The 27,634-nt window shown below is 41.8% G+C and overlaps 1 protein-coding gene and 1 long non-coding RNA gene across 3 annotated transcripts; one reads left to right on the top strand and one right to left on the bottom strand.

Moving 5' to 3' along the window:
* Positions 1-2,858: 2,858 nt before the first annotated feature.
* LOC307218313 (uncharacterized protein) lies at positions 2,859-26,970 on the top strand. Of its 2 annotated transcripts, none has more exons than XM_079980567.1 (3): positions 2,859-2,934; positions 3,814-4,584; positions 25,333-26,970. In XM_079980567.1, the coding sequence occupies exons 2-3, from the start codon at positions 4,194-4,196 to the stop codon at positions 25,512-25,514; spliced, it is 573 nt and encodes a 190-aa protein (XP_079836693.1). In that variant the 5' UTR covers positions 2,859-2,934; positions 3,814-4,193; the 3' UTR covers positions 25,515-26,970. The 2 variants fall into 2 exon arrangements, with proteins under 2 accessions (XP_079836693.1, XP_079836692.1); XM_079980566.1 differs by lacking the exon at positions 2,859-2,934 and adding an exon at positions 3,169-3,472.
* Positions 18,686-25,414, bottom strand: LOC307218356. The gene is made up of 3 exons (XR_013839941.1): positions 25,306-25,414; positions 24,867-24,936; positions 18,686-18,751 (listed from the first exon to the last, which is right to left on the bottom strand). It is a non-coding gene; the product is annotated as an uncharacterized lncRNA (long non-coding RNA).
* Positions 26,971-27,634: the final 664 nt, after the last annotated feature.

Raw genomic sequence — 27,634 nt, 5'->3', positions numbered from 1 at the left:
CACAAGTGTATTTCTTTCACTGTTGTCTTCTCCAAAAAGAATTGCAGGAACAGTATACAGATACTCATTATCCTGCAGTGTAATAAGCAAACTTCACTAAAGTGCTTGGTTCAGCTGGCACTCATGGAACATCCCTGGAATACCCAGCTGCCAACAAAAACACCTCTTTGTTGGGTCATTAACTAGCCCTGGTGAGATAAAAGCCAATAGGTGCTCTTAAGAACTGTTGATAGTTGTGTATTTTATCATAAACTTCCTGGGTTTACAGAAAGTTAAGTGCAAGACACCAGATTGCTGTTTTTTAAAACAAATAAACACACACACAAATAAATAAATAAAATAAGTTTATTTCCACATGCTGAAAGCACCCCCATAAATATTGCTTCATTTTCCATTTCTGCAGTCTCAAGCTTAGTTTCTCCAACTGCATTTGGAAAAGCAACTAATACTGAAAATATGTTTGCCTCTGTAATCAGTTCCTCTGTCAAGAGGCATTGGGCAGAATTGCAGTTATGATTATTTTTATTTAAAGTGATTTATCAAAATTAGTAACCATATCCCTGTTAATCTTCCCCTTGACTGAAGCAAAAATATGAGCTATGATTTTGAGTAATCCAGGAAAGTTTTAATGGAACAAATCTTTTTCTTACAATACTGTCATCCCACTCCTTTAATGAAATGGAAAATATTCTGATTATAAAGATTTTGTCCTTTTTACAGGAGATGGAGATAGGTGCATGCAATGAATAATTGGGCTAGCTCTTCCTGTATGTTGCATTTGCAAGAGGAGAAATGAAAATGGCCTGCTAATTCTCTTGTAGGAGAAACTCGGTGTTTTTCCAGCAGTAATTCTGAATAGTAAACATAAAGTCATGTAAATTAACTAGTGCTAGGTAAGTAATCACCAATGCATTTTTAATTTTGAAAGGATAAGTGTTACATTCAGCTAGCTCTAGCTATTTACTTACCTGTGAAGTTTTGAATAAACTTCAAGCTTTCTGGAGAATTATGTGATTTGTTAGAATAGGATTTGGGGTAAAAGTAATATTTACATTGCTGCAAATTCTTTGAAATCCATGACAGTTTCGTATCCCTCTTTAAACACATTTCATTTGCTTTTATTTTCCTCCACTCATTGGATAAACTAGGCTCAAGATTGCAGGAAATGAAGGCCTGCTTCAAAAGGTGAGACTAAAGGGCACAACCCAAAGTCCACTGAATATAATGGGCAGAATAATGTAGGATGCAGAGGCAGCAACCAAAAGATCTCCAAAAGCAATGATGTCTTCATCCTTTAAAAGTATGGATATCCTGTCCTGATGCTCAAAGCTACATAGAAGTAACATGGCCAACCCTTCAGCAGGGTAAGAATTTGGCAGAATTAGCAGGGCAAAATTTCCTTCGTGAATGAAGACTTTCTAATTATGTGTGTGCCTGCTAGTGCTAAGATACAGATAGGTAGCCATGTTGGTCTGTCATAGTCAAAACAAAATAAAAAAATTCCTTCCAGTAGCACCTTAAAGACCAACTAAGTTAGTTCTTGGTATGAGCTTTCGTGTGCATGCACACTTCTTCAGATACACTGTGTATCTGAAGAAGTGTGCATGCACATGAAAGCTCATACCAAGAACTAACTTAGTTGGTCTTTAAGGTGCTACTAGTGCTAAGATAGTTTATATTTTTAGAACTTTTTTTGTGTCTGTAGGATACTCACCTCTTGAAGCTACTAGCATGAGTTTGACCAAACTGTGGGAGGCAGTGGAAGACAGAAGTGCCTGGTGTGCTCTGGTCCATGGGGTCACGAAGAGTCGGACATGACTAAACGACTAAACAACAACAACAACAACATACTCACCTATAGCCAATAAAGTGGAATGAACAGAAACCTCAGAATTGTAACACACTCTATGTTGGGTTGCCCTTGAAAAGTGTCAGAAAGCTTCAGGTGGTGCAAAATGTAGCTGCAAGGTTGTTGGCAGGAGTGTGGATTTTTGACTGTACCATTCTGGCATAATATTGACTTCTAATTACCTTCTCAGACGAGTTCAGGGACAAGGGTATCTGAAAAGGTGTTTCCTCCAGCATGAACCTGCCCACACACAGCCATCAACAGGGGAGGTCTTGTTGCGTTTCCACCAGTTTTGCATGGATTGTCTATTCATTGCAATGTTCAAACTTAAAATGCTAAGATATAAAAGATTTTGAAAATACAATAGAAATACTTTTGCTGTGATTCACCCTCTCTTCTTACAGTGCAATTGTACACATGTCTGCTCAGATATAAGACTTATAGAATTCCAAGGGATTTATTCCTAGGTAAGTATAGGATTGCCACATAATTATACAAGCACCACTCTGCAAAAGGTAACGCTTTTTGTTGCAGAACTTGTTTCAATTGTGAGGAGGAGTTAGCTCTTCTAAAACTGGTCTTTTGTGTTGGGGGGGGGGTGTGTGCTTTACCTTTTGAAGCTTCTCCTTGGTGAAACAATAGGCTTGGCTATGAATGTGGGAGGAAAGACCTTAAACAGTTCTCTCACTCATTCTTTATAATAGTACTGGTCTATCTTACAGGATAGTTGTAAGGAATAATGAGCTGGAGCTTCTTTAAGTGCTTGTATCATTCTAAAGACCTCTATACATGCTGAGTAGAATCATTTGCAGCCCAACTTTATCAATGCTTGGAACCAGAAGTTTAGCACTACTGAGTTCCACACAGCTTTCTCCCAAGTAAATAATAGATATGTACAGAGTTGCTGTGTCTCCCCCTCCCACCCCATACAATTTCTCCTAAGAGCCCATGGCGCATGGTTTGAAAATCACATGGTATTTTTTCCCTTCCTTCAAGGAACTAGATAGTCTTTGCTTTGCTAGGAGGAATTAAATCACTCTCAGGCTTTAATGTTGGGCATCTTTCAACATGGATTGGTAGCGGAAGTGAGATCCAACTTCTTGCTGTATTTGCAAATACAGTCCCCATGTTTTGGCACGGAAAGAGTTTGTGCAGAGATTAGAAGAAAGGGGAGGGAACAGCAAAGGCAGAGAGAGAGAGAGAGAGAGAGAGAGAGAGAGAGAGAGAGAGAGAGAGAGAGAGAGCTGATCATATGTCACTGTCTCATTTTTATCTTCCCCTCCCCCGATTTAAGTATAACGGCGGGGTTTAAGTCTGCGGCTCTATTAATCGCGGAGGGAAGCGTTCAGCACCTCGGCCAGCTCCTCCGCGACGAGAGCCGCTTGGCGTGAGAGGCAGAGAGAGAGAGGAAAAAACTACAGGTGGGGAGAAACAGACGAGTCCAGACTCTCTCTCTAGACAGCACCACTACATAGGTCAATCTGTGGGCGTCTGGCAGTTGAGGACAGTCAATCGAGGCAGTCGGTTGTTTCTTTTTCTCTTTTTCCTCCCTCTCCAAGCAAACCTCAAGAGAGATTCCCTGTGAGTGGCAACGAGGCGTCCTTCGAGTCGACCCTGCCTTAGGTTTGTTAATGTTTCCTCCCGCTGACCTATGAAGGAACGGTTGGGGAGCGGGGGATTCTCGGGTTTCAAAAAGTTATTGAAAGCCTTCCTGGCTCGTCTGTGTTAGATGCTGGCGATGATGACCCAAACTAGTGCGCTTTGTCCTTTAGTTTGGGCAGTGGTGCGTGCAGACTCTTCTCCGCCTTGCAGAAATGACTGTGACCAGCTCAGTCCTCGGAAGGTCGCTGTTTAGTACAGCCCCTGACACACTGAGGCTGCTAAACAAACAGTAAGCAACTGAAAAATAAGCCTCATTTAACACAGCTCTGTTTATTTGTGCTTGTGTTTCCTTTCTCTTGTAGGTGTATCCTGAGATACTGGACTCCATATTTTCTGTCCAGATGAGTGAAGCCAGCAGCCAGCTTGTATCACTTTATCTTTTCCCATTTAGCACCAGGAAGAGTTGTCTGGAAAATATCAATGACAAGTGGAAAGGGCAAATCTGCTTCTCTTCCAGGAACTATTGCTTGTTTTAGAATTTGGATTTATACCTTTTACGCTTTAAGGATAATGTGACGCCATTGGATCCACATAGACAATCATGTGAAGTTTGAATGGCAAGTCACTCTTGGACAGACTGATTTCTGGTTTTTTTACCTGTAGGGATGGTTTACATATAAAGGAAAAAAGTGCATTGAGTTGCTCCCAGGTTTGTGAAAATCCATTTTCCTCCTTTGCCATTATGATCATTTGCAACATCAGTGCAATAAAAGATTGGAGCACATTTCTCTCCCAGATCCTCCCCAGTGTCAACAAGACTCTCAACTTGGTGCAGCAAGTGGAAGCCACCACCAGCTCTGTGGTGAGTGTTCTGCAGGATCCTGATCAAGGCAGCTATTTGTCCAACAGCCAGTCCATGAATTCCAGTAACTTTACCACTGGCCTGGACCACCTTTTCCAATACTCATATTCAGACAATGACCAGCTTTACAAGGAGTACAAACCCCTTCCTCGGGATGCAATCCCTTTGCCCAAAGCTGTGCTCTACCTTCTTATGGCAGCACTTGTGGTGGTGGCAGTAGCGTATGCCATTGTTGGGCATCTCATCAAGGATCTTGTCCATGATTTGATAGGTGAGTGTTGGAGGAACACGTTTTTATATACTGTGTGTAGCATTGGTGACAATGTCCATTTTCAAATGGAATGCTGGAATTGGTTTCTACTCTCTCCCCTCCCCCCCCATATCAGTAATTCAAGTGTTGATGGGCAGAATAATCCTAACTGGGTTCTAGAGAGTGGCAGAGCTCACACCACTACCACCAGTGATGCTCCTCTCTGCTGGTGGAGGATAAGTTCATATATGTCATCCTCCCCGCCACCCCACTAATATCAGGAAGTTAGAATGGCAGCCTAACAATACCTGTCTACTCATAAAGAAGCTCCATTGGATTCAGTTAGACTTACTCCCAAATAAGTGTGTGTAGAATTATAACTAAGCATTCATTTGAGTTGTTTGTTGTTGTTTTACATTGTGCCATTGACGTACATAGTATTTAACAAAGTGACTTAAAAATATGGGCAGGTCCCTGCCCTGATGTGCTAACAACCTTAAAACACTTATAACGTACAGTTTCAAAATCACTCTTTTCTTTTCTTAATTAAATGTGTGCTGGCACCATGAGAGATGCTCAAAGGTACTTTAGGTGTTACATGAGAAAACACCAGAAAAGACTCTAATTCAGAACAGGGTGGTGTTGATTCAAGTTTTTTATTCTGCTCTGTTTGGATTTGGATCTAATATGTACTGCCTTGTTAAATAAAACTACTACAGCAAAGTAATGTGGCTAAGTAATAATGATCCATAATGTTAGAAACAATTAATGCTCCCTTTATTCAAAGGTAGATCATTTAAAACTTTGCATTGTTTTTATATCTCACCATGTACTCCCATGTAGCATGCTCCGTTCATCCCAGAATGGTTTCCATTATTATTTTTCCTGCTTTTGCTACAGAATTTTTATCCCTGGCTTGCCATCTAGCTGAAAGAACCTTAACCTTTTTAATGGTGCAGCATACAGGTCTGGATTATGCAAATGAAGACCAGGTACTATAGTAATGTTCAAACTTTGAACTGCCACATTTGGAGCATTTGTAGAATCAAAGTGAATCCTTCATAATTTGTGATTGAGCTGACACACAACTTCTGGTCAACACAGAATTCCAAAGCCTAATCAGGTTTCACCATCAGAATAATATTTTAGACAGCAAATCCTCTGGAAAGAAACCTTGTTTCTTTGATCCATTGTAAAATATAGGACTACAATCTTTAACTGGGTTTCTTGCTTTTCTAGATGCTGATTAATTGACTTATGGGGTAATACAATGCATGGTAGCTATTCATATAGCCACTCATATCAGTAAGTGTGTGTGTGTGTGTGTGTGTGTGTGTGTGTGCTTGTTTGTTTACAATTAATATTCCAGAAAGGAATATTAACATGAAACATTACTGCCATATGTGCTGGAATTAGAGGAATCAAAATATCAAGATTCTGTTTTCAAAGGATCCAAAACATCTAATGTGCAGTGTAATCCTAAGCATGCTTACTTAGAAATATGTTCCCCTCTTTTCAGTGAGATTTACTCTCAGGGAAGTGTGTATAGGATTGCAGTGTTTATAATATGTTTTAAAAGAGCTTTCAATAATCTTGCTCAGTCCTGTCACATTCAAACTACATTAGTTCCTCAGTTTGCTTATTCTGAACATTTTAAGCCTTGACTAGTTAACACCTACAGTATGTATGGATTGTTGGACAGATATAAATCTGCTAAATCAGTAAAGAGGAAGAAATGAGCAGGACAAGTCAATGCACATTTACTCAGAAGTAATTTCCATTGAGTTCAGCAGTGCCTACTTCCAAGTAAGTATAGATAAGTTGTAGGTCAAATTGTATAAAGCGTGTTACAGCCATGTCTCATTTTATTATGAATGATTAACATGTACATATATGTGTACGCATTTAAAAAACCACACACATTGTTTTCGGAATCAGATGGGCATAATATTCACTGTGCAAACACAGATGGACATCTGCAAGGCTTGTAGTGCAAGACTCTAATTCTGCAAAAACACAAACATATACTAGACTGGGAACAATGTAAGGGGATCTTACCTGACAGGATTCCCAGGAGACCTGCTGACATTGTGTGACCTTGATCAGGTGCCAAGATATATATGTACTTTCCATATTAATGAAATGGGAATTTAGATTATTTCCAAATAAGCTATGCTATGTTGATGGTGATTATCATAATTATTGATGTAACTCTGGCAAAAGGCTTCAGAACATGATTAATTTTAATCACATTCATCCGTATCATTAGGTGTAATCCACAACAGGAACAATCCACACTGATTTTATTTGATCTATAATGGAACCACTTGAAGTGTGTGCGCTTGTATATGAATGAGAGAGAGGGAGAGAGTGCTCTTGCTTCATTCCATTTTTCTAGGTCTTCCCAGGTATTCCCTCATTGCTGGGAGATGGCAACTGTTCTCCAAATCTGATTCATTTCACTGGGCTCACAGATACATCCTTCATCTTGTCAGAAATAATAGCTCTGCTAAAGAGTGAGTTTTGGAACTCAAAATCTTTTATTTATGATCAGAACAAAAATTTGTACCTGCTTTCACCTCATGCAAATAGAAAATGGAAATGAGTTTCAGGGGCACCTCAAGTCTGCTAAAGCACACGCTCCTGCTTACATCTCCTTAGCAGGCAGTAGATGCATTACTCGTATTTATATGCTCCAAATTACAGAATTCTCCAAGGAAGGAGAGGGAGATGATGTTTGTTAACATTGTCAGGTGAGTCATCATTTTCCCTTCCTCCCAAGAGGGATCTTCATTTGAATGAGTTTGCATAAAATGACTTCTGGGATCAGACAGAAGGTGAAAGGGAAGTGGGAAGCAACTCTCAGTTCGATCTGAATTCTTTTCACACAGTTGCCATAGTTAGGTTGTTTTCAGTCATGCAGCCTTTCCCTATAATTAATTCCCATTTAATCAGTGTACTGATTATGAGATGGAAGGTAGAGGACCTACAAGTGCCAGCCCAAACACCCTGCCCCCGCCTTTTAGCCAATTGATGCCTACCGTATATGAACATATGAAGCTGCCTTATCAGAGTCAGACTATTCACCCATCTAACCCAGTGGGGAACCTGTGGCCATTCAGATACTGTTGAATCCCACCACTGTCCATGCTTCCTGAGGCTAATGGGAGTTGGAATCCAACACCATCCGAATGGCTGCAGATTCCCCAACTCTGAGCAAATGCAACATTGTCTGTTGTGACTGGTAGGAGTTCTCAACAGTATCAGGCTGAGGTCTTTTCCAAGTGTATTACCTGAAATCCTTTTAAGTGGATATGCTAAGGACTGAACCTGAGACCTTCTGCATCACAAAGGCCCTCTTAGAATTTGAGCTTTGCACCTAATGCTCTTTCTAAATTGTGTTGCTTAAGCATGCACCAATATCTAGAAGGCTACAACGTGTCTGGGTTTTTGTTTTGTTTTGGATTTAGGCATAAATAAATACATTGTGAGTTTATAGATCATTAGACTTTGCTAAATAAATGTATTTCAGTCAGATGGCAGGTAATATACCTGTATGCACAGGTTCTTATATAATGTTAAAACATACTACTTTGCTCTTTACAGTGAACATCTCTCAACAAATGAGGTGAACCAGCTTCTTTCCATTTTCAAGGTCACTCAATTTATTCAGATTGAAAATTCAAAGGTAGTCCAAGTGACATCGTAGCCTTGAGAAAAGTCACTTTTGAGGGGATATAAAACCTTTTCTAATGTGTCTCTGACTTATGGAAAGGGATGAAGGTTGAAAAAGTTGTATTTTTTTTTATTTTGCCAACAGGGAGTGAGCAGAGTGAGATTGGATTCATTTTTAAAAATGAATGCAGAATAGGATAATATTCCCTGTGAGGTGGGCAAATAAAAGGACACCTCTCATTAAAAAGCATCAGGACATTTTGCTCAGCTCATTTCAAAAACACACCAGAAGGTGCCTAGCGTTGCCAGCAAACTCTGAAGCCCAACTGTTTGCTAGATTTGAGGAACCTGTCCCTCACAGATTAATTCTGGCTAAAGCTCTAGAGCAGGCATAGGCGAACTCCGGCTCTCCAGATGTTTGGGACTACAATTCCCATCATCCCTGACCACTGGTCCTGTTAGCTAGAGATGATGGGAATTGTAGTCCTAAATATCTGGAGGGCCAGAGTTTGCCTATGCCTGCTCTAGAGTGGAGATGAGGGCATTGTGGACCTCCAGGTGCTATTGGGCTCCATCACCCATCAGTGTGGCCAATAGCCAGGGAATTGGAATCCAACATCTGGAGAGCCACAGATTCCCCATCTCTGCTCTAGGGACTGTTTGCTGTAAAATGGATCTGGACCGGGGCTCTGCATAGCATTGGCTTCTAGGCACTGGCATGAGGCAATTACATTATCATTACCATCCTAGTTGTGCCTACTAATACATCAGTCACTCTGTGTATAATGGGGCCTGCTTCCTAGTTGTGTATTTAGTATGGCAGCCAATATGTTACTCTCCAGTAACATTGATAAGAAGTCATGTGGTGGGATGACTTCCCACACTACTATTGTCTGCGTCTGTCACCCATCCTTGTCTAGAGGAAGACAGGATGGAGCACCCCGAAACAGATACAAACTCTGAACAGCCATCAAAGGTGGTCCATTAGAGATCATGGTACAATGTTCTAGGTATGAACCACATGAAGTATGGTTGCTCTGACTAAATCTGACCTCCCAGAATGTTCACAAACTTCTTGAAGCAAGCATAATTGGTGAAATGCAGTGCTGGCAGGAGCAGTGATCTATGCAGGAACACTCAGAGGCTGCTAACCTGAACAACCCTACCCTACACCCAGGTAGACAATTCACACATGGTCTGAACTGTTGATATGTTGACAGTCTGTTGCTCTGAGCCCTTCTTTCAGAAGCTTGTTTGGATTATCCATAAATTCCGTGGGGAAAATATGAAAGCGATTTGCCTTATTTTTGAATGAACCTTGATTGAAAATATTCAAAATATTTGTGTTATGCTGAAGAAATTCAGGCAATGTTGTTCCCGTACATTTGAATCCTAAAGCGGTAGGGAGTTCATCACAGCATGGTTTCCTACATTCCACAGATGACAGAGCTTTCAGAATGCATTTGCACCTGCAGACTGAAAACAAAAGTTTGTCTTGCAACAGTGAATTTGGATAACAATGCAGCTGATCTAGGGAATATGACTGCATACAAAAGAGAAAGCAGAACCATAAGCAGGAAATTCTGTCCAGCTGAATGAAGCACAAAGAATTTGCAAAGCAAAGCAGGAGAACCATTACTGAAAAACTAATTTAACCTGTAAACACTGCCCCTGTCTTCTTCATCCAACAGCCAGTATAGACATGGCATTCGGTTTATATCCAGCTACAAATGCTCAAAAACTTGGCCATGTTTCGTAAGAAATGTATAACTAAACGAACAACCCCTCCTAATAGCAATAATAAATCCAGTTTCTCATTGGCCTCCTTGCTGGATTGTTCTTTTTCTACCTTATCTCCAAACACCATGTTTTAGGGCTTCTCTTTTGCATAAGAAACATTTTCTTTAAGTGAGTGAAATTAGGACTGTATATAGAACTTCTGAAAGCAACTGATAACTGATTTAAATGGGGTATGAATGAATTTTCAGTCATTCTAATCTGGATTCATGAGAGAGGAAGAATGCTATAACACATCTCTAGCCACTTTTATTTATTTGTTTGTTTTAGTTATTACATTTATATACCGCTTTTATCTTCCAAGCTGGTGTACATGGTTCTCCTCCTCCCTATTCCATCTTTACAACAAGCCTGTGAGGTAGGTTAGACTAAAAGATGGTGACTGGCCCAAGGTCACCCAGTGAACTTCATGGCTCAGCAGAGTTTCGAACCCTGCTCTCCCAAACATTCTAACCATGTATGGTTTTATTTTACATTGCCATTGATGTTGCAAGTTCCCTTAAAATATCAACAACAGAGTGGGAGTCCAATTCAACACTGTGGACCATTCTTGAAGTGAACCATGAGCCAAGGAGGTAACAGAACCATTTTATTTCTCCATTTAGCATATCTGAATATTATTTATATGTGCGTAATAGATACAACTAGCGGCAATGCTGGAATTTTTTTGCAATGTCAATTTGTAGAAGTGGCTGGATAGTTTTGTGAATGGCTGCCAATTAAGTTAGGCCTCCATTAACCCCCGATAATGTTAAGCAATTAAGCAATGAAAATGGGTGCTCTCCAAAAGTATACACTAATTGAGGGACAAATGCTTTCCTGAGAAAATTCCCCTACATTTCAAAGAACTTGGATGACTTCTCTTTGATCAGATGAGCTTTCTTTTCTTAAGCAGTTTGATTATCACCCTGGGCCTTTCTTTTCTCACACCCTTTCCTGTGTGGATTTGAGGAGAACCTTGGTAAAGCACAAGTCAGTGAGAAGCCCTGCTCAGTGGGCTTACCTGGTGACAGCAGTGGGAGCAAATAGTCCAATGACACCACCATTTAAATTTTCTACAGTGATCCAGAGTGACACTACATCAGTGGCACTGTGGAAATTGCAAATGGTGCCTCCCCTAGGAGCTGGGAGACCAAAATTCAAATTCCCACTCAATCCTAAAGCTCATTGTGAGACCTTGAGCCAGTCACAGTCTCATCTATTGTGGGGATAAGATGTGGAGTTGGAGAACCATGTACACATATTGAACTCCTTGGAGGAAAGGTGGAATACAAATTCAATAAATATAAATTAATAATTGCTACTAATAAATCAGTGTATCTATTGAATAACTGACCAAAAATGCCACATTGGCTTAGATCAGGGGTCTGCAACCCACGGCTCCGGAGCCGCATGTGGCTCTTTTACACCTTTGCCGCGGCTCGGGGGCAGATACTAGCGAGGGGAGGAGGCACATTGTGTGCCCCGACACTCCCCACTGTGGCGGGCGCTGTACTGGCTGTGACGTCGCATGGGGGCGGTGTGTGCATTAGTCACGCACCGTCCCGACGTCACCTTCCCACCCGCCCGCCCGATTGTAAGGGGCATGTACGCTGGTCACTGCATTGAAAGGGGGCATGTACACTGGTCACTGTTTTGAAGGGGAGTGAAGAACACACACACACAAAAAGGTAACTTGTTAATTTAACGTTTATTTCTATGAGGAGGAGTAATTCTAAGGGGTCAAACAAAGAAATAATAAAAAAGTGACAAAAAAGTTATTTTTATAATGACGAGTTTTGCGGCTCCCAGTTTTTTTGTTCTTCGGAAACGGGTCCAAGTGGCTCTTTTTGTCTTAAAGGTTGCAGACCCCTGGCTTAGATCATCCCTGCATTACAAGCAACTCTGCTTCTGGAAAAGCAACTCTGCTTCTGCACAGCTGTGGGTTGTATCCAATGCTAGTCCTACTCAGAGTAAATCCATTGAAATTAATGGCCAAGACTAACTTGGTTTTTTAAAAAAAATTCAGCAGATCCACTCAGAATAAAACTCTGTGAAATGTACAGGAAGCATGTCCTCCTCCTTGCTTCTCACATTGGACTCACTCATTAAAACAGGGGTCAGCAACCTTTTTCAACTGTGGGCCGGTCCACCAACCCTCAGACCATGTGGTGGGCCGGACTATATTTTTTTTGGGGGGGGGGGAATTAACGAATTCCTATCCCCCACAAATAACCCAGAGATGCATTTTAAATAAAAGCACACATTCTACTCATGTAAAAACACCAGGCAGGCCCCACAAATAACCCAGAGGTGCATTTTAAATAAAAGGACACATTCTACTCATGTAAAAACACACTGATTCCTGGACCATCCGTGGGCCAGACTGAGAAGGCGATTGGGCCGTATCCGGCCCATGGGCCTTAGGTTGCCTACCCCTGCATTAGAACAAGGAAAAGTCCCAAATCTGAACTTTCCAGGATTTTCAGTAGAGTTGAAGCCTTGAATTTAGGTGAAGTCACATTCTTCAGATTCAATATTCAAAGTTAATGCCTGTCCCCACCTCTTTCAAAGTTCCAGCAAGGCCACTTTTTGTAGAGTAAAAATCCGGACACCCACAAAGTTGTTGAGCTTTCTTCCCCCTGGCATTTTGCAGATTTGGCAAAATTCCCCCCAATGCCATTTTTACACCTGGGAACCAGAACACGTCAGGAATTTTCCTGGCAAGCCTACTTTTCGGCTAAGGTTGTGACAGTACCTGCAAAAAGAAGTGGATTATTTCCTTACCTGCCACTTTGATAAAGTCATTTGTTAAACAATTAGAGGATTCTTGGCCTTGCTCCTCAGGAGGACATTTCCCGCATGAGCTGTCACAGCTGATTTTTAAAATGTGCTCTTCAAGAGCATAAGGGGCAGCTGCCATCAGTTTCGAGTCATGAAAGAAAGGACTCATAAAAGGAAAAAGGATTGCAAGCTGGGGGTTGTTTATTGGGTTGTTTGTATTTTGATTTTATGTATGTGATCCTTTATGTGAACCACGCTGAGACCGTTGGGTATAGGGCAGTATAGAAACTAACTAACTAAATAATAATAATTGTTAGCTTTTTATGGCTTGCTTTGGCCTTCGCTCAGTCAGCAATATGATCTGTACCTTCGTTTTTTTCCAAATGTATATCCCAGACTTAATTTGAGACAAAGCTCACCAGGTAAAAAAAGTGGAGGCTCACTCAAAAAGTGTCAGTTTGAGCATGTGAAGGCCTCTTGCCCTTGAGGAACCACTATCAGCACCTACATACATGGGATCAAGGCCTGGGTATAACTCTGAGACAGGCTTCAGCCATGACCTCTCATATTTGTCAATTTATTAAACTTTAAGCGCACAGAAAGGTTTTCAGAAGAAGCATCAAGGCATTTAGAGGCAGCATTGGCAGTTTCAGCATTGGCAGAGGGTGTGTTGATCCTAAAAATCAGCTAGTATGGCATGTACTGGTGTGTGTGTGTGTGTGTGTGTGTCAGTCAGCACAGCAGCCTCCTTGGGCACATGGTGTGGGTGTGTAGCTGTGTGGACTGTCATGCAGTGGCACTCCCAAGTATGCCACTACAAAAGCTCATTGCCCAGCATGCTCCCTCCCAAGGCCACTAGACAGCTGCTTCTGGGAACCTCAAAAATAGGGTATGATTTCCTCTTCTTCGTTTTGCTACAGATGCTGACCATTGGGGCTGATAGACCAACTATGCATATTTTCTTTCTTAAAAAAGCAATCTAAGCTTGTGGCAATTAATTTCACAGGTTGATTGTGCATTAAATGAAGAAGAATGTTCTTTTCTCTGTTTAGAACCAGTTTCACTGGATGACTCCTAATGTTATGAAAGTGGATAGTTTTATCTGCTCAACCTTACCATGCTTATTTATTTCAAATTTCCCTGCTGTTTTTCATCCCTCTGGGGCCCTCACCTATCATGACTGTAGGTTTGTTCACTCAGTACAACTGAACAAAGGCACAAACACTATACCTGTAGAAGTGTTTATGTGAAAGAATCGACAGCTCAGCTGTTGTGAACACAGACCATGTTGCATGTGAATGTTGCATGTGAAATGTTGCATGAGTAATAAGCTCAACTATTGTGTATATGAGTACAAATTTTACACTGGTTGAATGTACTATCTGTGAACACCTCAAGAGGCCACAAAATATCAGCTGGTGGGGAACAATAGAGGGAGAAGTCTATGGTGGTGAGCTGGATCTCAATTGTGGATTTGGTTGCTTGCTGCAGAAAGCAGGCTGCTTGACTAAATGGACCCTTTGGGTTCACCCAGCCGATCTTATAATGTTCTTAATCTCATAGGAGGGTTATACAATTTTCTTTTTTTGACTCCTTTATACTGGAACAGGCAAAATTGCAGTGTGGATAAAACCCATAGGATTCATAACTGTTGAATCCTGCTTCCGCTGGCTGTTGTCAACTATTGCTCGGTTAAAATATTGTTGGTTTGTAACAAAGGCAAAGCATGGCAGAAACTCAAAAGCAATAGCCACCAAAGGTTACCATAGCATGAGAGGGCAGTTAACACTTTTATTACTATTACAGCATCTAAGGTCCCTTTCAGACATCTGCATATCTGCACCTATCTCTCCAATGTTTGGATAGATGCCAGTATACAGCCACTGCACAATAAGAGTGCACCTTCATTAGTCACTGCACAGAAAGTGGGTACACTGTGATAAATAGCAACAGCGAAATAGTGCAACAAATTGGCTTTCAAAAAAAATCAAGACTTGGGAAGGGGAAAGAAAAGTTATGGGAAGCTGCAGCAGCATATGCATGATAACAACCACTTGACAGTGGTGTTGTATAGCCTCTGCACTAAATTTGTAGAAATAGATGAGGACAGTTGCCTGATATATGCTTTGTCTGGAAACCTAAGCTTCCCCAAAGGAAGAGCTTTCTCTGATCTCCCTAATAAAGACCTCAGCCCTGTGCCTGGATATAAGGCCTTGGATGCTAACAAGTCTTAAAGGTACCTTTGCTCTCCTTGCTCATAGAGAAAAATCCTAACAGCATCTCCTTAAGTACTAGCTAGCAACATCCTAATTACCTCTCCCTGCGGATAAGTGACATATTAAATCTAGAAGGTCCCAAAATAATCCCCACGGAAACCATCTTGCAGATTAGCCTGTGAAGAAATAAGCCATCCTGTTATTTACTTTGGAATTAGAAAAGGCTTCCGTTATATAATTTTCCCCTGGTCTGCTGTAGTGCACTGTTTATACTGAAATCAGACTGAATTTCGGTTTGCAAGGCATGCCCACAGTCTGCAAGGCTTACAAGGCAATTGCCGGAGTTTCTGTGCTAGCTCTTTTTTGCAAGCAAAATGGAAATCTCTTGATCCAAAGTGCTATGGAAACATTTGGGAATGCAGAGGAATATGCTTCTGTCCTTGGCAACCACAGTAATAGCAATTCACATCCTTCTGTGGTTGACCATCCGCTGTCTTCCTGCAGATGTTGTGCAAATTCAAATCCAAGAAATCAGATATGGTGTTGTTGTTTTGATCTCCAGTCCACTATATGTTTCTACCATGGAAACTGGCAAGACCCCAGGGGTGCGCACACGGCTTCAATTTCAAAACTTCAACCAGTTTTGAGAACATGGGGCATTTTATTTGTTGAGACAAGTGACTGGGAAATTGTCTTATTCTCTGTAGGGACTTTTTGGCTTCTGATCCAGCAACACTGAGGTGTGGTCCTGCTTCTTGTTGTTGTGCTACATTGTCAGCAACCCTCTAATGAGGTTTACCCAGGGCTGGCTTCAACCTGCAACCTGCTTCTCCACATAGGCCTAATGCAATTGCTCCAGGAACAATGTGCAAAATGTTGTTAGCAGCATATTCGAGATTCTTGCTGTTGCAGGAGGCTTAGACAATTAGTGTTGTATTTTAGACAAGGTCAGTTCAAAAATGTCACCCCCATAATTGCTCTCCAAATTTGATGAAAAAGATATTTCAATGCCCATCATGGTAAGGCCAGCTTGGACTATCCAAATAAATATGGCTGGGTCACCCTGCAGACATTGCTTGAGCAAGAGACTAAATGTACATTTGTGGTCCTATGCCTCTGTCTGTGTTATCTTCCTGTTGCTTAGAAGATACCAAGACTCTTTCTTACACTGGAGATAGTCTGCCATTACTTTCTTCACTCATAAAACTCTCTTACCTTCTAAACCATAGCCTCCTGTTTAGTTAAAGGGACGACTCTGGGGTTGCGGTGCTCATCTCGCTTTACTGGCCGAGGGAGCCAGCGTACAGCTTCCAGGTCATGTGGCCAGCATGACTAAGCAGCTTCTGGTGAACCAGAACAGTGAACGGAAATGCCATTTACCTTCCCACAGGGGAAGGTACCATAATTGCCTTAATGCCTTAATGCAGGCATGGCCAAACTTGGCCCTCCAGCTGTTTTGGGACTACAATTCCCCTCATCCCTGACCACTGGTCCTGTTAGCTAGGGATGATGGGAGTTGTAGTCCCAAAACAGCTGGAGGGCCAAGTTTGGCCATGCTTGCCTTAATGGAATCTGTGAAACATTTTAATGTTTTGCATTAAAATGTACATACACTGAACATACAAAGAATGTTCAGTTCTGTTGACTTGTCTTCAACATATGAAAATCCTCCTCCATTTAAAATAAAAAGTATACATTGTATGATGTGCATCTTATGCCAGAGTAGCACAAGGACTTTACAAATAGTCGCCGGGCATCTAGGTCAATTTTCTTCAACTGTAGGAAGGAAGAGCCTTACTGAAAAACTAGCACTGTGTTATCTTCACCCCATAAAGGTAGTTTGCACAGCTGCACAGAATTACATTCTGGTCCCTCTGATTCTGGAAAATCCTTATGCAAGTTTCCATATTAAGAACTTTTGAATTAAACCTAGTCCAATGTCTTTATTACACACCTCTGGGCCTATCTTTGTGCCTTCTCAGGTCATGAATTATCTCCCATCACGGTATAACCCACCTGCTCCCAATGACATTTGGCCACTGACGTCAATGAACCTTAATAGTATCTGCAATCTCATTATGATAACACTCATCCTCCCACATCACTTCCTGTTCCTTTTGGAAGCAAGAAACAGGGAGATATAACAGGTCAGAACAGTCTAAAGCCAAGAGGTTCTACTGCAGACTGCTGCAGGGAAGGAGGCATAGATGAGCCAGTAAGAAAGTGTCTAACTGGCAGAGTATTTTTGCTGGCAATTTTAGTGGATTTAAGATTGCACCCAGGGCCAGAAAGTATCTAGCCCTCATGACTAGATAAAGGTTTGAAAGCATGACAGGGGAGCGCTAAAAATGCTCAGTATCAGTAGACAGAGCACAACTGCATGGTTGTTTTGGTTTTTTTCCAGACACCCTTCCTTTTTAGTTTTGTCCAATCAGGGTTAGAAACAGTGGCATATATATTATTTATTAAATTAATTTCCCATCTTTCCTCTGAAAGGATCCCAGGGTGCCACCAGCTTTACATATAATAAACTGCATTTGTACAGTGCAATCCCAGTATATTTCCTGGGATTTCCTGTCCCACCACCTGAGTTCAGCAGGGCTTTCCTTTAGCCTGCATGCTTAAGATGCGGCCAATGCTAAAAGAGTCTTACGGAAAAGTCAGGAAGAAGTGTTGATATCTTGTTTAAAAGATTGACCAAATGCCATAGTGATCTCTTTTTAAGTGCACTGGGTCCAACAGGCTCACAGTTGCCCCCCCCCATGCCCATTTCCTGGAGTTCTTCCAGACATGAGAAGCTTTTAATCTTGAGCAGTGAGCTGAACGAGGTCAGCTGAGAGCAGCCGCAGATGGGAGTTACTTCAATTGGCATTATATTTCAGGGCTTATTCATTCTCAGGATAACACTCTTCGACCCTAGATTAATTAATCCCAAAGAACTAGCAGCAGCCACCCTTTCAATTCCACCCCCCCACACACCTCAATTCCATCTATACTATAATTACAAACACATACACTGATTAGAATCACCACTCCGCTCATCGGCCGGAATTGAAACAGTGGGGGGAATCCACCCTTTCCCCAGTTGGACTGCGCGTAAGAGAGGATGTTTGGAGGAGTGATAAAGAGTAACTAATCCGTTTTAGCAGGCTAATCCTATGAGCTGCTACACTGACACAGTGGCTCATAAGATCAATACGCCTGCACAGGGATTCAGCCTCAACTTCACTGCCGAAGGAGCAACAGCCAAGGCCATTGCAAAGGCTGCAGGGCTGGCAATAGCAGTTGGGCCATTTCACAGATTTGGTGGGGCAGAGTAGGATAAAGCAGGGTGGACAGCACTCAGGAATGACTGAGAACAGCATCATCCTAAAGACTTTTTGAGTCGAAACCTTGGCATTAACATGCAACAGGTGATCGTCCTTCCCTGCAGCAGAAACTGTGGTCCTCCAGGTGTTGTTGAACTCCAAAAGTATTTCACTCCAAAAGTAAAAGCTCATTGCGCATTGATTCTCCATTACTCTGGAGTGTGTGAAGGCAGTCTCAGCAATGGAGTGTATATATCTAAGCCTGCCTAATGAGGTTGTGTGAGTCATATTGCAGTCTCTACTTCCTTCTTCCTTCTCTTGGGGCACGCAGGAAAGAAATTGTATGGATAACCAAATCAAGGGGAAGACATTCAAACGTGTATCGTGTAACCAGAACTACTCTTGCTGACAGCAGGATCTAGAATCCATCTAGTTTCCTGCTTGGCAGGGGGTTGGACTCGATGGCCCTTGTGGTCTCTTCCAACTCTATGATTCTATGATTCTAGATTGAAAGCAGCATGTTGAGGATGAGCATGAATTATTCCAGATTGAGGAAAAATTACATTTTTGTGCTACAAACAAGTTACTGTGTGTACAGCCTTACATCTTAAAAAAACCAACCAGAGGTGTCAATGATTCAACCCATGTAACACACAAAGCATTCTTTCATTGAACCCTAAGGCTGCCATTTTGCCTACCCTTTCCTGGGAGTAAGCCAAACTAAGTGGGATTTATCCTTGAGTAAATATGCAGAGAATTGTCTCCACAACACTCCACTTCAAAGGGCAAGACTTTTGCTACAATAAACCAATTGTTTGGAAGGCAGAAACTAAACCAGACTCCCCAGAGGATTTCAGTTGTTGAACTGAAAGGTCTTCTGAAAACAGAGAAAAAAATACAATTGCCAGTGTTCATTGATAGGACAGAGAGTGAAAATAATAAAATCTTGTTTAGAAGGAAAGAGTTCTTTATTCAGTTTGGGAGATATGAGTAGGACGCAGTGGGAAACGGGGGTGCCAACTTGAATAATATATTTGGGGGGCCCAGGTAAGCCCTGCCCCATATAATTGATCACAAGACATGGCTCACACACATCATTTGAAGGGCAATGTCCATCAACTTGGTGGGCATCGCCCCCTCTAATATTTTATTGGGGGGGGGCAAAGGGAGCTCAGCCCCTAGAAGTAGGCTCCTATGGTGGGAAATCATGTTGCCAGTCTGTTTCTAACCACCACCACCCTCCACACAGACACCTGTTCTCCTATTGTGGGCTGAGATTTAGTGGGTAAAAATTTTGTCATAATTTCATCTCCATGCCTGACGGTGTGGGGGACTTTACCTGCTAAATTTCTATGTGATATCTGCTAAAAGCATAGAAGCTTTTGCCATAATAAATCTTGACAACCCTACCTCTACCCAGTGCACTAATGGAAGTGATATCTATTAAATGATCTAGTTAGAATATGTGTCTTTCTAAAACAGACAGGTTTCATTGTTTGTGGCCGCATGCTAATAATCTCAGCTCTACTTCATTAGCTGAGATTTTGCTTATCAGCCACGGTCTTCTATTTTCATAACTGCTGAGGTGCCCTGACTCTGCTATACTTATACACAGACAATTGGAACCATACAGCCTTGCGATTGTGTTTTAATGAGCACAGAATATAAAACTGCCATACCACCCCCTATCTCGTTTTCTCTCTCTCTCTCTCTCTCTCTCTCTCTCTCTCTCTCTCTCTCCCTCCCTCCCTCCCTCCCTCCCTTTCTTGTACACAGGCTGTGCCCTGCACGCAGCCTTGGTGTTCATGCCATGTATATACATACATTTGCACTAGATAAAACATGTGTGATATTTAACTTCCGGGAATTCTAGGGAGGGAGGCTGAATGCATCGCATTTTACACTAACAACATCTTAATAATGTATCGCCAAAAGTGTGACGGGGGGTATATCTGGCAGAGTGGTTTACCTGAGGGCTTTTCCTGCTGTTTTTCCTGGGCAAAACTGCTCTTTAGTGCTCAATAAGAGCAAACAGCAATTGGGGATTTCCCCAGATTGCCATTTGTTCCAATAGATCGCTAAAGAGTGGGTTTTCCCTTGGAAAGGAGTGGGGCAAGGGGAAAACCACTCAGACCCATGCATTCTAAGCATGGTGCAAGCAAATGTATGGACGAACCCTGAGGCCCTTTTGAAAAATAGAAACGGTCCCTGGTATATAGGGACCATTAGAGCATATGATTAATGTTGCATTCTTCTCCATATTCGCTTCAGAAATTAAGTAGGCATCTTCCTAGCGAATACAGCCTCTGCAAGAAAGATTTAGTGTGGGAGGATGTGCAAGGATGGTTGCATATAAGCAGGGCTGGATTAAGACCTTTAGAGTCCCTAAACAGTTTTTTAAAAATGGTGCCCCCATATATATCTAATTCAAAATATAAACAATAATAAACCATATATCATTAATCTCTGTTATTACTATTTCATTATTGCTATGTTGTGTGTGTGTGTGTGTGTGTGTTGTGCGTGTATGTAATTTTTCCATTTATTGTGGGAGCCTTTTTTGTGGAACCTAGATCAGCTGCACGATATGGTATGGTTTGCTAACAGGGTCTCCCAGAGTAAAGTGTCACTGAATGACATCTAGAGGGGAATGCAAACTACAAACAGAAAAGCAACTTTTTTTACAGAGAGAACTGTTTGGTTTGTGTGTGTGTGTGTGTGTTTTCAATCAGAGTGCATGAATATGGAATCCTTAATATGCCTGCCTTTGTGACTGAGAGACATTCTGCATCTTGTCACTTAGAATCTATTACCAAGTCTACATTTCTGCCTCGGGAGCCTTTTCTAAATTGGTGCCTTATCTTCAATGAGCAGACTGAAATATTCCTGCTTTTGGCATTGGCACTTCAGGGCACTGGCTGGAGACCGTTTCCTTATTGGGAACTGCAATGCTCACGCCAGAGCTCTCTCCATCTCTTCTGTCTACATTCTGACAATAATTCAGCTGCTTGTTAGGGGTCAGCAAATTTAACATTTTCAGTTTCTCTCCATTTCTCACTTCCCTAGTCTTAAGTTCAGTTCTCCTCATGTCCATATCTGTTTACTATTTGTTTGTTTCTTTTTTAAAAAAAAGTTCTCATGAAAATTTGTCAGTATTTTGTTGCACATTGCTGTATGCAATTTCACCTAATATACACCCACTTTCAAGCAATTCTCCCTAATATAATGCTTTTTTTGTATATTATTTTTACTGAGATATGTCTTTTTATGCACACCATCCTTTAATATGACACTGTTTTTTGTACACATTTGTCAGCTGAAGAACAGCATAATAAAATCTTGAGATTTATGGATTTTGAAGGATGGCTGTGTTTTGGTTCGTGCATTATTTCAGGAAGTGCAAATTAAGTAGGTTCGCATTAAAATGCAAACTGAACCGAGATCCTTAACCATTTTCTCATCTCTTCCATGGGTTTTGTCTTTCTCAGTAGGTTGTTTGCCACTTGCTATTCTGCGACAGTCACTTCCCTTTTATATATGTATTTTTGACATTGATTGGCCATTAACAACATCCTCTGGGCAATTTGCCCAAAATTCAGACAGTATCAACCAAGTTAGAACACTTACCTTCACTACAATACCCACATAAAAACCAGCCTATTCAACATAAAACTATTCTAAAAGCCACATCCCTAAAATAATCTGTCTCAAGAACTAAACATGGTACTAAAAGGCCTGGAGAGATTAAGGTATTACTCTCTATTGTATATTACTTAGTAACTATTGTAGCTAAGTGATATAGAAATTGCTTAAATAAAAAAAAATACAAAGTATCACCAAGGAAGGCATTCTGTGACTGAGGCACCACCACCAAAAAGGCCATCTCCCTAGTGGAGAACCTGGAGGTTTGGCTTAAGGTCTGGCTAAGTATATATGGAAGAAAACAGATAAGCTAAAGCTTTATATCAGTAATACATATGTTATCTTTGTTCCTGTTTACTCAACAGTCTTTCTTTTTTGGTACTTCTTCTTGGTAAATCATTGCCTCTATTTTGCCTTTGGGGGAGATTCTGGAGATGCCTTTTCAAAAGATATTTTTTAGTGTGCACAAATAACCTGTATTAGAGTTGGCAGTCTTCAGATGTCTGCTCCCTCCTCCAAAGTTAAAACTCTGCATCTGATGTGGCAGAGCCTAGTCCATGAAAGCTTATGTCATAAGCCTGTCAGTCTTTAAGGTACCACAAGACTCTTCGTTGGATTTGCTGTAGCAGGTTAAAGTTATTATATGGTGAGCAGCATCACAAGTCATTTTGTGAATGATCAGGACCAGGATACTCTTTTCTCATTTTGACTCTTAATGTCCTTCCTTTCTCCAGCAGTGGATACCATGGTGGGGCTAAATCGCTTACCAACCTCCATCTGGCTGAGTTGCTGCTGCAAGAGAGAGGGAGGGGCTCAGCAGTTTTGAGATCAATTCAGTGCAAATGCACTGGCGGGACCATCGGCTTCACCATTTCTCCTTCCCCCTCTACATCTTGGTATGCTGCAGTGACTCAGCCTGATGGAGGTCAAGCGAGCAGCACAGCCTTACTATACTGTTGGCTGCTGGTCTACCCTTTTCAATTTTTCAATTCCAAATTTTAGTGCCCCATTGCCTTCTCAGCCTCTCTGGCTGAGTCACTCCTGGGCACCAAGCAAGTTATACAGAAAACAAACACCATAGTTCCATGTCTGCAGCATCATTTATTTCTGTTTGTGGTGTCAGTGGGCACAATCCACTGGTCAGAATGCTTTAAGGACATAAGAAACTCTGTCTAGTCCAGCATCCTGTTCTCACTGTGGCCAATCAGATGCCCAGGGAGAGCCCACAAGCAGGACCTTAGTGCAGCCGCATGATCCCTCTGTGACTTCCGGCAATCACAGAGGCTGCATTCCAGCACTGCTAAATATTAGGCTACTTCCCAGCAAGGAACACTTCAAGTGGCAAGTCTCTTCTGACAGACCTAATTTGGTTTTATTTCCCCTGGGAATTAACAGTTTGCTTTCATTTGCATTCCGCAGTCTTTTCTTGTGAAGCTGAAGAGTAGATTTTCTCTTTCTCAGACAGCCGAGAAGTATCTGAGGGCTGACGGGCTGAATAAATGCTGAGTGATGGGAGATGCTTAGGGATCCGGGGATTCAAAATCCCCAGGGATGTTTAATTAGGGAAGAGATTCCAATACATTCTTGCTTGGGAAGATTACAGTAGCTGTAAGCCCCCTAGGAAAATGGGGGGGGGGGTGAGCCCAGACAGGTAATTATCTCCAGAGTAGACTTGTCTTTGACCTACATACCGTATTTTTCGCCCTATAAGACGCACCATACCATAAGACACACCTAGTTTTTGGAGGAGGAAAACAAGAAAAAAAATATTCTGAATCTCAGAAGCCAGAACAGCGAGAGGGATCGCTGCACAATCCCTCTTGCTGTTCTGGCTTCTGTGATAGCTACGCAGCCTGCGTTCGCTCTATAAGACGCACACACATTTCCCCTTACTTTTTGGAGGGAAAAAGTGAGTCTTACAGAGCAAAAAATACGGTATTTGAAACCAAGTGCCATGTCACCAGGGACTATGGAACACTAGTGGGGCTATTTTTGTTCAGTTGGTCATACAAACACTTTCCTTCGGTAATGAAAGAGGGGAGTTATAAGAACTCCACTTAGTGCAGATAGTAAGACCATCGTGGGTGCTATGCCACCACAAGTGGTACTCAGAGGCACTTTTGTGTGTGAACACTCTCCTTTACAGGAGTGAATCAGCTGCAATGTAACACCAGCTGTATCTCTTGCAATATCTAGTACTGTTGCCACAGTCACTAGTGATACAAAACTCCCTCGCTGCATCTGAATATTTACAGCTGCTGACTATGACCGCACTGCTTTGTGGTCTGAAATGCACCCCCAACAGAAGAAGTTGGCAACATCTTCTGTTAAAACTATGTGTATCTTATATTCCATGAACTGCATTAGGGATTGCAAAATGGTTGCTTATTTTTATGAGGCAAACACTGTGTGATAAAGGTCTCCATGTAGAAAGGAAACAGGAGCTCTGAGACAACCATGAGAAAGTGAACATTTGGGGACCAAACAATTCAGTGCTAGGTTAGTAAAGTGTCTTTCTTTTCATTTAAAAAGTATACCTACTAATTTCTTCCATTTCTCAGCATATCTATTTTGTTCACGTTCCCTGTCCTCAGGCAAATTATTAAAAGACACCTCTTTGATGGATGGAAATTTATCCTTCCCTAGGTGTCTCTTAAAATAATAATAGCAATACCAAAATCATGACTGGAAGGCTGTTGACAGTGGCTGTGACCCAGAAAGCAACACCAGCAGCACCACAATAAACTTATCCTACTTTGCTGGATACAGGTGCTGAAGAACTAATGCAAGAAACTGTGAGACATTAGAATACCCGGGAAGCAATTAGCTATGTGAAACAGCTTCAGGACATATAGATATCCAATCTGGTATAAAATGCCACATTTGAACCAGACATACGCACCCAAATCCCTGTTCCATCATGAAGCTTCATTGGAGACTTTTAGGCCAGTCACGCTCTTAGCCTAACCTACCTAGAAGGGAGGTTGTTGAGAGAATATAATTAGAAACACCAGAGAGGGGGGGGGGGAGTCCTCCATCCAGACAATCAAGACGCATTATTAGAGTTCAAGGACTGATTACAACCAGGCAAAAAGCACTTGGAACAGAGCCAGTTAAAGACATGGTCTGAGGAGAGGGGGTGTGGCTTAGGGGGGATTCCAAGGGCCAGATAGAAAGGCCTGCAGGGCCACATTCAGCCCCCAAGCTTAAGGTTCCCCACATAAATACCCTTTTTCAGGTAGATTGCTAAATAGAAAGCAAACCCTGAATAAGCTGCTCCTCCTACACATCAACCCTACCAGCCTCTTGCTGCCCTTCCCGTTTTCATTGCCAGCACTTACTCCTGTATTTTGTTGTTCTGATTGCAGACTGGATGTTTGGTCCCAACGCTGATGACAACAACAACAAGAGTGATGTGAACTGCATCAGCAATAACGTGAATGAGATGGGCGAGATTCGGGGGACACACAATCACCAGGAGTCCCAGCCTCAGGATGTGGTGATTTCCATCAGTGAACCTTCTTCTTGTCATCTACCTCGGCAGATATGAACAAGCTGGTCCCTGGATATATGCAGAGAGTGCTGAGAGGGTGACAGGTAGAAAGGGAAGGGCTCCCCTTTTTTAAAAGGTACTTTCTCCCCACCCTCAAAATGACTTTGCCACTTTGATGAGGGCTACATTCTCAATTCTTGGCAACCTTGTACGAATACTGGAGTGTTCAATGTCCCTGCCTCCAATGACCAGCGCAACAAGCTAGCACGAAGCAGCTCTATACCAACAAACACTGCAACTTTATATATAAACAGAGAGTCACAGCTTTTTGAAACACTCCACACAGACTTCCAGAAATCCCATGGGCAGCATAATAAGGAGCGAATCTGCAAGACAAGCCATGGTTTGTTCTGATCCCATAGTGTTGTGTAAGATCTGCTTTCCCTTTTGGGTGGCATTCTCCTTGGGAAAAGGCTATGCAGAGTATTCAGCAGAAGTATTTGATCCTGAGGATAGCATTTATTGCTACCACAGCACTGCAATGAGTGATCCTGCTTCTCTGGTTAATTCCTGCCACCGCCACTGCACAAATATTCAAGGCTCAAAAGCCTGTTCTGCGTCTGAAGCTGGCAACCTTCAACACAAGGAGGCTTAGACGGAGATAAACATGAGGACTCTGAAACAAGCATGGGGACTCTGTTGCCAGGCAGAAAAGGAGACATTATCCACAGATGCGGAAAGCATTGCCAATTTCAAATGAAGCCTCACAAAGTGCAAAAGTGCAAAATATATGCACCACCTTTCTAATTTCTGCTGTTAATCCGCCTTCTGGTTAGTTTAATGTCTGCCCTTTTTTTTAGTGGAACAATGTGTGCCTGGACACACATATTAGCACCATCTTCTCTGTGGAACAATTTGTTTTTTTCTTTGTTTCTATAGGTTTCCACTTCCTGTTTCTTTTTTTTTTTTTTAGTGCAATAGTAAAAAAAAATGATCTTGAAAACAGCTCAGCCTCAGAAATGATTGACTCTTCTGTCTTGTCTTGTAAAGATTAGAAGCAGCCGCCGCCCTGCACACACTCCATTTGCATTCTCAGCCTTTATTTTTCATTGCTGCTTCTCCCCGTCGTACAGATGTTTCTGTTTCCTGAAGCACTGAAACAGGGAGGCACAAAACAAATGGACAGGGGCGGAGCATCTGTTTCCACTGTGTTCTCCACCAGGATAAGCCTGGTGGTATAAAATGGGCACAGATGCAAGGAGGCTATGTCTCTGCTTGATTTTCCTAGCTGACCTCTCTCTGACTACCTGCAAAGAGAGAATGGTAGCATTGCAAGCCAGCCTTGTATTACAGTGGAACATAGGAAGTCAAGACCATTGGTCCATTAAGCTCACTACTGTCTACCAATAACTGGCAGTGGTTCTCCAGGGTCCCAGGCAGGAATCTCTCCAAGCCTTGCCTGGAGACGCCAGGGATTGAACCCGGGACCTTCTGCATGCAAGGCAGATGTTCTACTGCTGAGCTAGGACCTTTAGCTTTCCTTTAACTGTGGAGGAGAGCTTTTAATTATTTGCCCAGATATTTAGGGGTATTATGCTTTTAAAAATGTGTTACTTGTAAGAATCATCAGGCCCAAGCAAATACATGAAGATCCTTTGCAGATTCATATTATGTGATAGTGTCCCACAATGCAAGTGGGAACCCAAACTTTCATACCTCTCCTAAGCAACCTCTTCTAATCCCATTCTGCCTTGTCACTTGACTCCCTTGCAGTACTTCAGGCTAAATTCTGTTTCTTATGCTGGTCAAGCTACCAGTTGGCCTGCGTCCTGGCCAGGCCATAGCTCTCCTGACAGATGATTTGGTCTGGAGCCACAGTGTGGAAATAAAGGATGAGACTGCCCACCAGATACCAGGCACTCTACTATTCAATTTAGGCCCCAGTCTTTTTCTTACAATCCCCTTCTCAATGTGCCTCATTTGAATTAATCAATTTCAATTTAGCATGTAAATTCTCAATTTTTTCTTATTTAAACATTCAACAACTTTTGTACAATCTTGTTTGTTTTCAGTAACCAAAATTATATCATCAGCATATACAAGCCGAAAATTTATTTTTCCATTTTGTAGTTTTTCCCATGAGACATTGGTTGAATTGGACCACATACAGTATATCA

The sequence above is a fragment of the Podarcis cretensis genome (genome assembly GCF_951804945.1).
Source record: "Podarcis cretensis genome assembly, chromosome: 6".
In the NCBI taxonomy this organism is placed as follows: Eukaryota; Metazoa; Chordata; class Lepidosauria; order Squamata; family Lacertidae; genus Podarcis; species Podarcis cretensis.
The sequence above is the reverse complement of the archived record's forward strand: the minus strand, read 5'-3'. Positions and strand labels throughout refer to the sequence as shown.

What these genes read in the sequence shown, in the direction of transcription:
- LOC307218313 (XM_079980567.1), top strand. Translation starts at nt 4,194, where the DNA reads ATGATCATTTGCAACATCAGTGCAATAAAAGATTGGAGCACATTTCTC. An exon ending in TCTTGTCCATGATTTGATAG is followed by an intron (nt 4,585 to 25,332) that starts GTGAGTGTTGGA and finishes TTCTGATTGCAG; the next exon opens with ACTGGATGTTTGGTCCCAAC.